Below are 16,105 nucleotides of genomic sequence, written 5' to 3'. Positions count from 1 at the left end.
GATGGCCTCAAATCCACAGACATCCTCCTGCTTCTACCTCAGGCCTGCTAGGATCAAAGTTGTGGGCCACATGGTATGTCTGCACACTTGTAATGCACCCCTTACTTGTAGCGCTGGTGGATTCCTGGCCACCATGAAAAGCACAAGGAGCCTAGGACACACACACACACACACACAGAGAGAGAGAGAGAGAGAGAGAGAGAGAGAGAGAGAGAGAGAGAGAGAAACAACAGCAATAAATTGATGGTGTTTATAATTTTTCTAGTTGGAATTAGTCCTGGAAGCATTCCTCCTTAGTCGGAGAGGCACTGTATAATTTACCTTTCACTTTGGCAGTAGCACTTACGCTTCTGCCACGACTAAAATGGGTTCGCATTCCCTGACCACAAAAGGACAGAGATAGATCTGCGCATTCACCACTCACTGCCCGCAACATTAGCAAAGCTCCCTAGAAGGCTGCTTGAGGTGCCTAAAATGCTGCTCTACAGTGATCACCCGGAGCTGAGAGAACCTAGGTGGAGAGGTGAGAAGGCAAGAGGGCTGGGAAATAAGAGAAAGCATTCTCTTCTAGGGAGAGGAAGCTGGGAATCCACTGAGAACCCGCCGGCACTGCCAGGAGGTAAGGTGGGGGAAGGAGAAGAATTTCAATGAGTTCAGAGAGCTTCTGCTACCCTAGTAACAGAAGTGTAGTGGACAGCATCAGGACACCAATCCTCTCAAAACCCGACAGCCAGAGCATGTGAAAACTGACTCTTCAGCATGACTAAATGCGAAAAGTGTTCCTGACTCCAGAAACTGAGCCCCATTAGAGAACAGCTCACCCACCAAGCAACCAACCCTCCACTTCGCTTCTTTAGCTCCTCAATACCAACCACCGGATGCCAAAAGCAGAGGGAGGCTCTTGCGTCATGTGATACTGCAATCACGTGACGCCTTCCGGGTGAGCCAAGGCATAGTCCAGTTCCCGCAGCCTTAAGGAGGGGCCCGCCGTGCCCACACCCAGCCAGACTCGACCATGCTGTCCCGCCTGCTCAAAGAACACCAAGCCAAGCAGAACGAACGCAAGGAGCTGCAGGGTGAGCTCAGTGTGCGGTCGGTCGGCAGCTCCCGGCCGCGACCTAGCTTCTTCCGGAGGCATGGACCTCGGGTAACCTCCCAGATCAAGGAGAGGGCGCCGGCTAGCGGGCGACCCGAGTGCCGGGCAGGGAATTGGGGGCGGCACTTCTGGAAACTCCGTCCCCTTGCCAACCAGCTCTGGTCCCCTTGGCACTACTCGGGTCCCTGCTCCACCTCCCTCAATCCCGCCCAGGCGGCGCCTGAGTCCCGCCCCTGGCTCGCAACACGCGTTGCCAATTGGCCCAGCCAGTTTCTCACCCCGGAAGTGGGAGGAATTGGGGACTGCCCAGTGAGTTGGCTGGGTTCCAGTGAGTCTGCCACACAGCTAAGGCAATGAAGCGTGACTTTCCCTAGGCCTAGACTGGGAATCCTGGAGTTGCCAATCCATTGCCCAAAGTAGTGGAGAAAGGATGTCTGGGAAGAGTCCTGGGCGTACCTGATGAGTGTCCATTCCGTTCTCAGGGCCTCAGTTTCTTTGCCTCCAAAATAAAGGGGTTTTGTTTGTGTATGAGAGGTTCTTTTTTAGAGGTCTGGCATTAGTTGGCAGTTTGTAGAACAGTAATAAATGCATGAAGACCCATTAGCACCATCTTTCAAATACAAAGTCTGCTCCAATCCCTTTCCCCTTCCCCAGAGAAGAGGAGGAGAGAAGCTATCGCTGCAGCGACCTGCCTGACCGAAGCGTTGGTGGATCATCTCAACGTGGGGTATGAACCTCTTCCCTCAGCTCCGGTTTCCTCCATCCACCCTGCTTACACAGGGTCTGGGCCAGCCTTCAGAAGGACCCGGTGCTCCAGTAACTCCTCTGATCTATCCCTTCCCCCTAATGTAACTTTGTGGAGACTTGAGTCAGCTTTCACTCTCTAACGCTGATGGGGGCGACAGCTGCAGTGGTTGGGAAAACAGAATTCCCCTCCCCACACTAACTTCCCTGGCACGACTTGATGCCATCTGGCCAACTCGACTAACCCTTTTACGTCCAGCTGTCACTTGGGTGGGAGGGAAGGACAACCTCTTCCACCACGTACCCTCTTTCCTTCCTCACCTCCTACTCTCTGGCAAGCCTGCGAAACAAATGGCAGAAACAGGATGACACAGCTGGTAGAAGTAAGGGAGAGCCTAAGCCAAGAGCTGTGACAAAACCAGGCTGTCTCTTCCTTTCCTTCTGGGTCTCCAGAGACCCTTCCCCCAACCTCAGCCCTCAATGAGAAGACCAGTGGTATCCAAAGACTTGGAAAGATTCCCTGGCCCTTCGTGACTCATAAGAGTGCAGAGATAGTGATATGATAGTCTATGGGAAGAAAGGAGGCACATACTATGCCTTCCGCCCAGGGCGAGTGACAGGCTTGGTTGCAAATCCAGACACTGATTCATCCAAGGGAGTCATGCAGGGGTTGGGGTCACCAACCATTACTCATCTTGAACGGAGATTAGGGGGAAAAATGACTGTGGTTGGGGGCTCTGGTCTCCTTTGTCTCCAGACAGCTCTCTCCTCCTCTTCTCTGGTGTTCCAGAGACTGGCCAGACTTCTCTCTTTCTGTTAGGCTGGCCAGACTTCTCTCTTTCTGTTTACTTGCTAGACGCCACCCCACATTCGAAGCTTAGAGGGCAGCTAAGCCAAATCCTGATTAGAAAGGGTTTTGTGTTGCTCCCCACAGCTCCTATTCTCCAGAAAATAAAACAAAGGCCTAGTTTGTCTCAACCCTTGTCAGGTGCCCTGCCCACTTTCTTGAAGCCCCCCCCCCCAGCCCTTTGCCTCCTCTGCCCCCACACATTCCAGTGGGTGAGGGCACCGGATGTGGAGTCTCCTTACTGACCTAGAGCTTTGGAATAGGGAATGAAAAGGTCATCTGCTAGTAAGAGAGGGAACACTGGTTATGTAAAAGGGAAGGTGAAAAACACTGGTGGAGGATGGAGAGCTAACCTCTTAGCAGTGATAGTTACCACAGCCAGCACCTTGACTGAGCTGAGAAGTGTCAGCATTGGGCTGTGTGGGTGGGGTGGTGTTCACTCATCTGTGTGGGTGGATGGGAGAGTTGGGTCTGAAGGTGAAAGCCTATAGGCCTGTGATCCCAGCTCTTGGACTGTAGAGTCAAGAGGATTAGATCAAGGCCAGCTTCATCCACATAGTGAGTTTGGGGTCATCCTGGGCTACATAAGACCCTGTCTCAAAAAGGGGCCTGGGAAGAGCCAAAAAAATCTCTTGGGGTAGGCTCATTTGACCTAGGATTCCTGAAGAGGGGGTGTGGTCTCCCATCCCACCCCAGATCCAGGGAGGGGCCTGACTTCCTTTGCAACTTCTTTTTTTTTTTTTTAAATTAGGGTTTTATTCTTTTTTTTTTTTTTTTTTTTTAAAGATTTATTTATTTATTATATGTAAGTACACTGTAGCTGTCTTCAGACACTCCAGAAGAGGGCGCCAGATCTCGTTACGGATGGTTGTGAGCCACCATGTGGTTGCTGGGATTTGAACTCTGGACCTTCGGAAGAGCAGTCGGGTGCTCTTACCCACTGAGCCATCTCACCAGCCCCCCTTTGCAACTTCTTGCAGAGCTCACTGGGCTTCAAATCACAGCCAGATGTGTCCCTGCCGCTGCTGAATTTTCCCACGCTCCCTTTTCCCTCCCAGCTTCTTCCTCAGGGATATCCCCCCAGGTTAACCTTCCCTGCCCCAGCTCAGCTGCAGAAACTTCTTGAGAGGATAGGAAATGGTATGCTACTAGTCAGCTCCCGACTTGGCTTTCCTGGGAACCCTGGGATTGGAGGAAGGAGCCTGCTTTATTTGGGTCATATCCAGAAAAGGCCAGAGTCCCAAGGCTTCTGGCTGATCTCCCACGGCTGTTATAGGCTGTTTCCCCCTGAAAACCACCCCATATGAGTTGGATAAGCTGACATAACCCCTCCTCCAATCCTTAGTGTGGCCCAGGCCTACATGAACCAGAGAAAGCTGGACCATGAGGTGAAGACCCTACAGGTCCAGGCTGCCCAGTTTGCCAAGCAGACAGGCCAATGGATTGGAATGGTGGAGAACTTCAACCAGGCACTTAAGGTGGGCGCCTCACTCAATACATCACTGCCTTTAACTGAACCAACATTGGCTGTCTCCAGTCTCATAAATATCCCAGACCTAGGGTTAATGAGGAAGTGGGGATGGTCCCAGATACTCTTTCTATGGCTATAGTATCAGAAAAGCTAGGAAGAAAAAGGGCAGGATCTCGGGATATAGCTCGGTGACATGTTTAGGGCCCTAGTACATGTCTGGTTGAATCCCCAGCACTACAAAATAAAAGTTCTCAGAAAACCCTGAGTATGGTACTACCAGCTCGTCTGGACGCTGATGCAGGAGATAGCTTAAGCCCAGGAATTGAAGCCAACCTGAGCAACACTGCAGTAATTCATCTCAAAAGGAAGGCGAGACAGACAGAAAAGCAGTTGATGGGTCTGAGTAAGCCACCCCAGCTGGCCTCAATCTTTTCTCCCCTTTCCCAGGAAATTGGGGATGTGGAGAACTGGGCTCGGAGCATCGAGCTGGACATGCGCACCATTGCGACCGCGCTGGAATACGTCTACAAAGGGCAGCTGCAGTCTGCACCATCCTAGACTAAAACCCACCCTTCTTACTTCACCCTCCTGGACAGGAGGGAGACTGGTGAGCCATGAATAAAAACACAAGCTTCCATTCTGTGTGGTGTGTTTGAAGGAGTCACTAGTGCCCTGTTAAGGCAGTGGGAATTCAGAGGTGGTTTCCCTGTGGGGCAAGTGCCTTTGGTGGAGGGTACCCCTACTCTTCCTTTAGCCTAGTTCAGATACCTTTGGGTGAGCAGAAAGTAAGATCCCCCAGGCCTGCCCAGCGGTGAATGGCCTCTGCTTGAAACTTTCTACTTCCAGATTTCAGTTTCCCGCAGAGCAGAATTAAGGCAGGGAGCAGAAGCAGAACTAGTGAGTCCTCAGCTTTGGCTCTTGGCCTCGCTCATGTGCTCTTCCAGGCTGAGCTAAGCAGTGTCATGAGGCTGGGCCAGGCTGGAGATTAATTCTTGGGGGGCACTCTAGGGCTGAGAAGGAAGAAAAAAAAAAAACCGACAGATCCAGGGACACCCACAGAGAGGGGCAGCTGCCATCCCTCGTAGTTCCCACCTCCTAGGAGACAATGGCATAGATGGTCAGGAGCCCAGGCTGAGAAAGGCAGCCTGGGGGTGGGGGTGGGGCCGCCCTCAGCCAAAACCTAACTTCTGCCAGGCAGGCCTCAGCCTCTCAGCTCCTCCTCCTCATCGCTGCCCTCCTCCTGCAAACATAGAGCCGCTTAATACTCCTGGTCCACAGCGAGAGTCCGCCCACTCCAGACTTTGGCCTTAGCTGTAGGTAGTGTGGGAGCCTGGGAAGTCTAGGAGCAAAGTCTCTCAAGCGGACGAAAAAGCTGCAGCTTAACAAATTGTGTTGCCTGCCAGCTTTCCCCAGAGGTAAGTGGTGGGAATGGGGATGCTATAAAAAAGACTGGCTAAGGATGGCATATAGTGGTGGTTCGGCCTTTAGGCTTCAAAAATTGCCTTCACATGCCATCCCCTTGATCTCCACAACACGGAGATGGGTCTGGTGGGTGTTGTAGCCCAGTTTACTAAATGAAAAAACAGGTTCCAAGATAGATTGAAGATGTCCCGCCTCACACAGTAATTTTGAGGCTACCAGGATGGAAATGGAGGGTTCTTGGTTCCAAAAGCAAGACAAGGATACATTTAGAGAGTTTTGATGTTCCTGGTTTCGTAGGAGAATGGTAATTCAGGCCCCTCTGCTCTCACGCAGGAATAGGTCTGCCCACAGGACCAGCTCGGGTTTATTTCATTAGCTACAAAGAAAGTGCTTGCCCACATCTGTTTCACACAATAAGCCATAGCTTGCCAATCCTCTGCCAAGCATATAGTCTCTCGGTTCATCTGCTTAGACCAGACATTTCCAGCTAAGTAAATGTTAGGGGCCAAGGCTAAAGGGGTAGAGGAAATGACAAGTTTTCCTGCCCGGCCTGGGCTGCCCTCAGCAGGGCATCTCATCCCATCATGTGGCTGCCTCTGCTTCTGGGTGCCTTGCTGTGGGCAGTGCTGTGGTTGCTCAGAGACCGGCAGAGCCTGCCGGCCAGCGATGCTTTCATCTTCATCACTGGCTGTGACTCTGGCTTTGGGCGCCTTCTGGCACTGCAACTTGACCAGAAGGGCTTCCAAGTCCTGGCCGGCTGCCTGACCCCCTCTGGGGCAGAAGACCTGCAGCAGATGGCCTCCTCCCGCCTCCACACAACACTGCTGGATATCACTGATCCCCAGAATGTCCAGCAAGTTGCCAAATGGGTGAAGACACGTGTTGGAGAAACTGGTACGTGTAGTGGAGCCCCCAGAAACCTGATCTGTACAGCAGTCCCAGGACTCACCGAGGCTGTGAGAGAAGAACAGGGTTCAATTTGTCCCCAAACGCCCTCCCCATCTCTGTCATCTTCCCACAGGGCTTTTTGGTCTGGTGAATAACGCTGGCGTAGCTGGTATCATCGGGCCCACACCATGGCTAACACAGGATGATTTCCAGAGAGTGCTGAGTGTGAACACACTGGGGCCCATCGGGGTCACCCTTGCCCTGCTGCCCCTGCTACAGCAGGCCAGGGGTCGGGTGGTCAACATCACCAGTGTCTTGGGCCGCATAGCAGCCAATGGTGGGGGCTACTGTGTCTCCAAGTTTGGCCTGGAGGCCTTCTCTGACAGCCTGAGGTGAGGGTGCACAGCTCCTGGTCTACCTAGCCTGGAGAGGGGCAGGGATCCATACTCAGACAGACACATCAGTTGCTGACACAGGTTGGAAGACAGGAGTGGAACAACACAGGGGGCATGGAAGAGCAGACACGGGGCTGTAGGTGAAACCCCAAGCTTTATCACAAACTCTGTGTCCCTAATTTACCTGAGCGTGTGCGCACATGCATGTGTATAGTTTCTGAGGCAAGTCTCACTATGTCACGCCGACTGGCCTGGAACTCAGACACCATCCTGCGTTACACTCTGTAGTCCAGGCTGCCCTGGATGGAGTACTCAGCAATCCTCCTACCTCAGCCGATTGAGCCACCACACACCCGACTAGTTACTTCTCTGGTGTTTTGGTTTTGTTGTTTGTTTTTCTTCCACATCTGTTAAATCAAAGTGAAACTTGCCTTATGGGGGTTCAGAGTGAAGTGAGCTGTGTGCAAGCACCCAGCAGTGCTTAGATGTTAGGGAAAGCCTGGACAGGTATTTACACATCCACACATCCATGTTTGTTATGGATGCATGGGTACCGTGGCATACATGCTGAAGTAAACTTACAGGAGTCTGTTCCCTCCTGAGGTTATGGGTTGATGGCAAGAGGCCTTCTTCTAGGAATCACCTCGCCAGACCTGCATATCACCATTTATAGTAGAAAAACTAATTATTTCTCATTTTCTCAACCATTCTATATAAATGATACTACTATAGGACTACTTAAGAGGAGCATTGAGACATGCCCCCAGGTCAGGTCTGCCCCTCATTTTTCTGGTTTATAAGACACGGGGTCACTATGTAGCCTAGACTGGCCTCAAACTCACTATCCGAGTGCTGGGATCACAGACATATGCCTCCACTGAGGGCTTGCATAACACTTTAAACTGTGATATTCAAAGCTGGTGAGAACAGAAAGGAGCTGAAGAGGATGGTGGGAGCATAGAGTCTGAATTTGGGGCAGAAGCCCAGGTGAGTCCAGTAGAGCCCAGCTAGTGAGGAAGTTCGCCTTCATCACCTTACTAGACAGATAGTCTCAGTGTCTCCTTTGGCCCCTTCCCTCTCTCTGTCTCCCACTCACAATCATGCGACATAGCTTTACACTTGGATCTCTACACAAGCCAGCCCAGCCAGTGGAATGTACACCCACTTCACCCACCAAGTCACCTACCAGCTGATACCAATCTAGATCCCTTACTCCTAGTACTCCACTCAGTTTTTTGTTTCCTGGGATATAGAATGGGACTCTAGATCAAGAACTGGCAAACTGCAGTTACCAACCAGATGGGCTCAGCTGCCCTCAGGCTAATAATGTTTCCTAACATATGTAAATGGTTTTATTAATACATTCGCAGACCTTTAATCACAGTACTCTGGAGGCAGAGGCAGGCAGATCTCTATGAGTTCAAGGCCAGCCTGGCCTACATGGTGAGTTCCAGGACAGCCAAAGCTGTTACACAGAGAAACCCTATCTCAAAAACACAAAAGCAATAACAAAAAAAAGCACATTAATTTTGCCAGGCATTGTAGCACACACCTTTAATCCCAGCACTTGGGGCAGAGGCAGGAGTAGTTCTGTGAGTTCCAGGCAAATCTGGTTTCATAGCAAATTCTGGTCCAGTCAGGGGTTACATGGTGAAACCCCATCTCAAAATAAAAACATTCATTTTGTCTGGCCTGTAGTACCTCAAAATTTACTATTAAAAAAAAGTAGGAGCCAGGTGTGGTGGCACATGTCTTTAATCCCAGCACTTGGGAGGCAGAGGCAGGCAGATTTCTGAGTTCGAGGCCAACCTGGTCTACAAAGTGAGTTCCAGGACAGCCATATACAGAGAAACACTGTCTCAAAAAAAAAAAAAAAAAAAAAAAAAGTAGGAGCTGGAGAGGTGGCTCAGCAGTTAACTGCTCTTCCAGTAGTCCTGAGTTCAAATCCCGGCAACCACATGGTGGCTCACAACCATCTGTAATGGGGTCTGATGCCTTCTGGTGTGTCTGAAGACAGCTACAGTGTACTTACACACATAAAATAAATCTTTTGAAAAGAAAAAGTAGGGGACAGGGTAGATAGGGAGACTTCTCACAGTGTAATAATGAGGACCCCTCATTATCACAAGCAATGAGATGCCCTCTTGTGGCCTTCATGCACATGCGCATACCCCGCTCACACTTGTACACATTTACAGGAATCCTTCTGAAGAAGTAAGGGAGAAGGATGCTGAGTTCTAAGTTAATCTGGGCTACTTTAGCAGCATGAGGTTCTCAGGCTTGATCCCATGCACCACCATCCCAAAAAGCTTACTAGCCACTAGTCTAGATCACAAAATAGAATACACAGGAGAGATACCCACCGGCAATCCCAAAACTACAGAAGCTGAAGCAGGGGGTTGAGGCCAGCCTAGGCTACATAACAAGATCTTGTCTCATACACAGACACGTGCACGTTCACACACTCCAAGCAACAAGATATTGTCTCACGCATACACTCCAAGCGTGGTGGTCACACACCTGTATTTTACCCCCTTCAAGGCCAGCTTCTACTACATAGCTACATGAGAACCAACAAAATGGCTAAGCACTTAAGAGCACTTGCTTGTAAGCCTGACACCCTGAATTTGGTGGACATTCTTGGTAGGAAAGAACCAAGTTACCTCTGACATCTACACACAGCCAGTGGCACACACACACACACACACATACATAAAGCAAATACAATTTTTCTAAGTAAAAGAGAATTTCAAGATTAGCCTCAACTACATAGTGAAACCCTGTCTCACAAAATAAAATTTCAAAATAGAGAAACCAAGCATGGTGGCACACGCCTTTAATCCCAGCACCTGGGAGGTAGAGGAAGACAGGTCTCTTGAGTTTGAGGCCAGCTTGGTCTACAAAGTGAATTCCAGGACAGCCAGGGCTATGCAGAGAAACCCTGTCTCAGGGAGAAGAGAGAGAAACAGGAGACTAACATGATGATACACACATGTTATCTCAACACATGGGAGGTAGAGACAGAAGAGTTCAAGGTTACCAAGAGTTCAAGGTTATCCTTGGCTACTTAGCTCAGAGCTAGCCTGGGCTACATGAGACCCTGTCTCAAAAAAAACAAAAACAAGGGTCCAGAGAGATGACTCAGGATAAATGATAACTGCTCTTGCAGAGGGCCCAGGTTTAGTTTCCAACACCTACAAGGTGGCTCACAATAGCCTTTAACTCCAGTAATGACTTCTGACCAATGATGGCTCCTGCACACATGGTACATGGGAACTCATACAGCCATACACATATAAATAACCAACAAATCTTCTTTAAAAAGAAAATGCAAGGAAAACATGCCCAAGGATACCTCGCCCTGGGCTGGGAGCTGATATTGATGTGGTTCAGTTGCTTACCTACCACACACAGGCCCTGGGTTTTATCTTCACCGCCAGGAAGTAAAAACAAAAAAACTCCTGTGTTCCCATCCAAGGCCAACCAGCAATAGCCTTTCCTGTCAGGACACATGTCCCCTACCTGTGACACCTTTCCATCTTAGATTCCACACTCCTGGAAACCTGAGTTAAGACACAGGAACCTCTCTGCCCACCCTCCAGGCGGGACATGGCTCCGTTCGGAGTACAAGTCTCCATTGTGGAGCCTGGCTTCTTTCGAACCCCTGTGACCAACCTGAAGAGTCTGGAGAGCACCCTGAAGGCTTGTTGGACCCGGCTACCTCCAGCTACACAGGCCCGCTATGGGGAAGCCTTCCTCGAGACTTGTGAGTAGCTGGGCCCATATTGGGAGCATGGTGGGAAAAAGAGAAGGCCAGAAAGGTCAGACCTCATAGGGAAGAAAAGGGCAGGCAGATGGGGTATTGTCACTTCCTGAACCTGACAACCAGCCCAAGGATCTAGCACGGGTTGGAGGAGCGACAGTGAGACCGTGCATGCTAACTACAGCATCTTCCAAGCTACAGATCTTCGAGTGCAGCGCCGCATCATGAACCTAATCTGTGACCCAGACCTAACGAAGGTGACCAGCTGCCTGGAGCATGCCCTGACTGCTCGCCACCCTCGAACACGCTACAGCCCAGGCTGGGATGCCAAGCTGCTCTGGCTGCCTGCCTCCTACCTTCCAGCCAAGGTGGTGGATGCTGTGCTCACCTGGATCCTTCCCCGGCCCGCCCAGTCAGTGTCCTGATTCCAGCTTTACAGCAAGAGGCTGACTTTGAAAGGCAAGGCATCTATTTCTGTGTCTACCCAGTGCTGCCTGGTTTCTGATACCAATTAGGCTCTCAATAAATATGTATTGCTTTAAATCAAAAAGCAGGTGTACAGAAATGAAGGTACCTGTGGGAGCCTGACAAGATCTAAGTATCTAAAATCCCTAAGCTGCCCAGAGAGCAAACTCTCTTGCCTCTTTAGTGCCTGCGAAACTTCTATTGTACACTGGGTGGTGTAAGGAGCTACCTCGCACCTACAGATGCTTTTTGGTGCGGCAAATGGAGAGATGGCCACCAGAGGGCGCTTTTCTCAGCAGAGAAATGAGAATTCCTTGTTGGCGCCTGGCACAGCATTGTCTAGTTTTCCTGGGGATAGAAGGGAAAGTGATGAAAAGTGATCATAGCCAAATTGGGTGGCTTCCGTGAAAGAAGGAAATACTTAAACTCAGGGACACTGCCACACTGGCGGCAACATTCTTAAACATTCTCCTTGAGGGTTGAGGGAGGAGTTTGCTGGCCCTCAAAGCATCAGAAAGCCAAAAAGTTGTCCAAAATAGACATGTCCAGGCTCTACTGCGTAGGACCTCTGTGGAAACTCCCTTTGACTTATGCAGGAGACGGCCTCAAGGATGCTGCGGCAACAATGTTTGAAGGCTAAGCAGGCAGCACAAAACCATGGGCAGAGGAGAGTACTCAGCTACAACCTCCTCTGGATTCCCCACCTCTTCCACTGCCAGCCTAACCAACACCCTCAAGAAAATACACCTTTCCCCAAATGCCCCTAAATATGCCTGCCTATTTTCAGGGCAGGGACAGGGAAAAGGAAAAGGAAGGGGCCATCCATCACTCTAAGATAAACTGAGACCATCTCCTTTTTTTAGGTCTGAAAAAATAATCCGTTTAATTGAAAAAACCTGGAGAATCCACTCCATGAAAAGACCAAACGCCCCCCACCCCTACATTACTTCATAGCCACTTCGAATACTCTTCACCAGACAGCAGGAGAAGATAATTCCCAAGACCTGAAAGGAAAGATGGAAATGAGGGTGGAGAGGAGGCAGGGCAAGCTTCCCCAAACCCATCCAACAGCCACTGTTCCCAGGCTGGTGCCTCTTGCTCCCCAGGTGCCTGGGCTGATTCAGACTCCCCCCCACACCCCCGCCTAACCCACAGCATTCTTCACCTCCACAAAAGCAATGCCCAGGGCCGCTGCAGCCACCAGCAGTATATTCTTCCTTAGCCATATTGCTATAGTCTCCACGCAGCCCTGAAGGGAAGAGGAGGCAGGCATGAATACCAACAGAAACTTCTACCTCCCTCCTCCTGTCCCTTTCTCCCAACCCCTATCCCCAGATCTCATCCCCCAACTCTGATTCCGTAAGCATCTCCTGTCTCCTTCTCCCTACCTGGGTATGGATAGTGGATTCCTTGAAATCATTCCCACAGCCCACAGTTATGTTGATGCAGCAAGAATCGGGGACTCTGTCCTTGGCCATGCCTGGGATGTTTTCCCAGTCTGTGTAGTTAGAAGCTCCACAGCAGTTATTCTAGAAAGAGGGATGGGAGGGAAACCTCCACTTTAATTCAGAGCTGAGAATCTTCTATCCCGGCTAACCCTCTTCCCGGCCATCCCACTCACTTCTTTCTGCAATTTGTCCAAAATAGTGGCTGTTTTGTTGTCTTTAAGGTAATTCTGCATCTGCTGCTGGAAGCTTTTATTAAACTCTGACTTCACCTAAGAGCAGAGAAGTGGGTGTTGTAGAGAACAGACTTCAGGCCCCAGATTCCCAGAGCAACCTGAGATGGGTCCCCCCCAGTTCCCTGCTTACCTGGTCTCTAAACACATAGCCAGCAATGGCCACAGCCACCTCCACAAGCATGATAAGAGACAGGAAGATGGCAAACTGTGGGAGGACAGGAGTTGGGTTTGAAGTCTGGATTTAAAGGGCTTGCTCTGACCCAGTCAATTACTGAGACTTTCCTGGTGTTCTCCATCCACCCACCTTCACCACAGAAAAGCCTTCCGGTAGCCCCCAAGAGCTCCCACACCCCACTCACTGTAATCATGAGACAGTAGTTCTCCTTGCAGGCCCCACAGCAGCCCACAAAGGCCACCAGGAAGAGGAAGGCACCCACTGCAATGATGACCACAGGCAACAGCGAGCCAGCAGTAGTCTCATGGGTAATGGCCTGCTTCAAGACAACCTGAACTGCTACACCAATGGCGATCAATCCCACTGCACAGGCCTGAGGGAAAAGGCGAGGGTTAGGTCAGATCCTCAGTCCAGTAGCCCTCACACCCGACCCCCCACCCAGAAGACAGATTCCTACACCTCCAGGAAACACTGGCTGTAGACAAGGTCTGCCCATCCTTGCCCCACAATGAAGGCTGGGAAGTTGTTTAAGGCACACAAGGAGAAGGGAACCGGGAGGTGTCATGCCTGCCTTTAAACAGCGCTTCAGCACAGGATATGCGTTACTATCTGTGGACTCCCAGCTAGAGTCTCTCCCAGAACTACCCCCTCACTCCAGTGACTCAGGTCCTAGGGACAGCTAGGCCAGGGAGGAGGAGGGGGTAAGAGTGGCCCCTTTCAGAACACACAGGGAGGAGCAAATGAAGGACGGCAGAGCCTTTCCTTCCCCCAAGTAAATGAGAGGGCTAAGAGAATGGAGAGGAATCAACAGTGTGAGGAGTGGAGGCAGCCCCTTGGCGATACCATCAGACCGTTGGCAGGTTGCCCCACCACCCCGTATCACCAATGGTTGGGTCACCAGACAGGAAGGACCAGGAGGGGGTTGGTTGGGGATGCTCCCTGTCTAGGATGTCAATTCTCGGTCCAAACTTTCTTCAGAGGTCCCGGAAAGCCGCGCGTGGGGGATGGGGAAGGGGGGGTAGCGCGGACACGTTCTGCCTTTGGCCCTTTTCCCCGGGCTTTCTTTCCACATCTGGCCTCCAGCTGCCTTCATCTCTGGGTCCATCACCCTTCACGGCTCCCGCCCCAAGACTCCCCCACCCTCCCCGCGCGCCGCACCCCGCCCGGACGCCCCGACGCTCTCCCCGCACTACTCACGCAGAAGGCCAGCAGGAGAACGTAGAGCAAAAACTTGACACACTTCATTCCTCCTTCCACCGCCATGGCTGTTGGGCCTGGGGCCGCGGAGAACGCCAAGGATTAGAGCAGGTAGAGCAGGCCGAGGGGCCGCCACATCCGCAGCTCCCCGCCGGCCTTCGCAGCCTTCCCTGCGCGGCCCCCATCGCTGCCCTCCCACCCAGAAACCCGCGGTCAGATCCACGTCTCCCAGCCCTCCCCGCTCCCCGGCCGGACTGGGGCGCGCCACGCAGCGGGGCCTCGGGATCCCGGGACGCACGGAGGGCGCGGCCGGACTCCAGGTAGATCTCCGCCCGCCGCTGCACAGCGCCGAATCCCGATCCCGACAGGCCGCGACCCGGGACCCTCGCCAGCCCCCGGGCGCGAGCCTCCCCTCGGGTGCGGCGCGGATGGCGCCCCGCGAACTTCGAGGCAAAGTTGCCCCCACGGGCGTCCCCCGGGTCCCCGGGCCCACGTCAGCCCGGGCCTCACCTGCGCTCCCCGACGCTTCTCAGTACTCTCCTGCCGCGGCTCAGCCGCCGTCTCCCGTGCCCCCTGCCCGCGCCCCGCCTGCTGCACGGCCCCGCCCCGGCTCCGGCTGCCCCCCTCCCCCGCAGGGTGGCCGCCTTCCTCCCTCCCTCCTTCCCTCTCTCATGTGACGCGGGAACAGCTGCGGCCTGAGTCACCAGGCTAGCAGGGGGAGGTGAGCCCCCCGCCAGGACAAGGCCACGTGGCCGCTGCCCGGAAGGCTCGAGCCAGGAGCCGGACCTCAGGGTTCCTGGAGCCCTCTGCAACCCAGGCGCCGTCTGGTTCTCTCTGGTTCAGGAGTAGGCGAGTCAGAGCCCAGAGGACGCACGGCGGCCCAGAGTTGCCCAAAGACAGAACTGAGCCAAAGTATCAAAACGGTCATCTGCAGACCTCAACCCACCGAGAACCCACCACGCAGCTCCCTCTCCGTCCTTGTTCAAGGCCCTGCCCCCCGCCCCATTCCCGAGCCACCCGCAGAAGGTGTGGGTTGAGTGGCACTGGGTGAAGTCAGAATAAACACTTCCAGAAAGCCCCTAGCTTCCCGTCCTAGAAGTCTCCCAACATTCTGGACTAGGGTTTTATGGCCCCAACTTCTCCATTTTCTAGAACTCCTGAGCTGAGAAAACCCTTGGAGGAAGCCCTTGTCTAGAACCCCGTTTCCATGCGTCAATTATAACACGTCAGAGCCTGGGCCGTCCTGGGAAAAGATTAACAAAGCCTTAGAGCTCCCTTGCTCCTGGATTAGCCAGTGGTTAATGGAGATGTGAGAAAGGACACTAAGGCCGGCGAGGCAATAGCATGGACTTCCGGTCTTATTCCTCTTTTCATCAGAGATGGCAAAACCAGGTAAAGGCGAGAGCTAGAAATACCTTTCTCCCGTGTGCCGCTGGTGGTTCACAGAAGGAACTGTTGTAAAAAGCTCAGATAGGACCGACCGGCCTTACGCTCCTAACCTGAACTTTGTCCTTTTCTCCGCAGCTCCTTCTGCCTTGAGTTGCTTACTGAATCTGAAGGGAAGGGACTGTATACAAAGAAGCAATTAAAACAAAGGCCAGCTGGTGGCACACAGATGTAATCCCAGCACTTTCATATTCTCTCTCTCTCTCTCTCTCTCTCTCTCTCTCTCTCTCTCTCTCTCTCTCTCTCCTCTCTCTCTCTCTCTCTCTCTCTCTCTCTCTCTCTCTCTCTCTCTCTCTCTCTCTCTCTCTCTCTCTCCTCTCAACAGGGTTTCTCTGTGTAGCCCTGGCTGCCCTGGAACTCTATCTGTACACCAGGCTGGCCTCAAATTCAGAGATCTGCCTGCCTCAGCCTCCAGAGACTAAAAGTTCATGACACCACACCTGGCACAAGAGGATCAAAAATTCAAAGCCACTCTGGACAGTTTAGTGAGACACCACACACACACACCTATCTCT

General features: G+C 52.2%; 3 protein-coding genes across 5 annotated transcripts; 2 read left to right on the top strand and 1 right to left on the bottom strand.

Annotated features, from left to right (window-relative positions):
- The first annotated feature begins 913 nt into the window (after positions 1-913).
- Positions 914-4,795, top strand: Bloc1s1 (biogenesis of lysosomal organelles complex 1 subunit 1). The gene is made up of 4 exons (XM_021174707.3): positions 914-1,076; positions 1,751-1,823; positions 4,033-4,165; positions 4,606-4,795. Exons 1-4 carry the CDS (start codon positions 1,016-1,018, stop codon positions 4,714-4,716), a joined length of 378 nt encoding a protein of 125 aa, XP_021030366.1. The 5' UTR covers positions 914-1,015; the 3' UTR covers positions 4,717-4,795.
- A 638-nt stretch (positions 4,796-5,433) lies between these two features.
- On the top strand, positions 5,434-11,176 carry Rdh5 (retinol dehydrogenase 5). 3 transcript variants are annotated; one of them, XM_021174659.3, is made up of 5 exons: positions 5,434-5,573; positions 6,149-6,474; positions 6,602-6,860; positions 10,466-10,629; positions 10,822-11,176. In XM_021174659.3, exons 2-5 carry the CDS (start codon positions 6,165-6,167, stop codon positions 11,049-11,051), a joined length of 963 nt encoding a protein of 320 aa, XP_021030318.1. In that variant the 5' UTR covers positions 5,434-5,573; positions 6,149-6,164; the 3' UTR covers positions 11,052-11,176. The 3 variants fall into 3 exon arrangements, with proteins under 3 accessions (XP_021030318.1, XP_021030317.1, XP_021030319.1); XM_021174658.3 differs by having other exon boundaries at positions 6,146-6,474; XM_021174660.3 differs by having other exon boundaries at positions 5,435-5,573; positions 6,146-6,474; positions 10,828-11,176.
- A 769-nt stretch (positions 11,177-11,945) lies between these two features.
- Positions 11,946-14,743, bottom strand: Cd63 (CD63 molecule). The gene is made up of 8 exons (XM_021174390.3): positions 14,655-14,743; positions 14,145-14,221; positions 13,132-13,320; positions 12,903-12,977; positions 12,713-12,808; positions 12,480-12,620; positions 12,257-12,340; positions 11,946-12,095 (listed from the first exon to the last, which is right to left on the bottom strand). Exons 2-8 carry the CDS (start codon positions 14,208-14,210, stop codon positions 12,030-12,032), a joined length of 717 nt encoding a protein of 238 aa, XP_021030049.1. The 5' UTR covers positions 14,211-14,221; positions 14,655-14,743; the 3' UTR covers positions 11,946-12,029.
- Positions 14,744-16,105: the final 1,362 nt, after the last annotated feature.

The sequence above is a fragment of the Mus caroli genome, unplaced genomic scaffold (assembly GCF_978045245.1).
Source record: "Mus caroli unplaced genomic scaffold, Mus_caroli_1 scaffold_9, whole genome shotgun sequence".
Taxonomy (NCBI): Eukaryota; Metazoa; Chordata; class Mammalia; order Rodentia; family Muridae; genus Mus; species Mus caroli.
The sequence above is the reverse complement of the archived record's forward strand: the minus strand, read 5'-3'. Positions and strand labels throughout refer to the sequence as shown.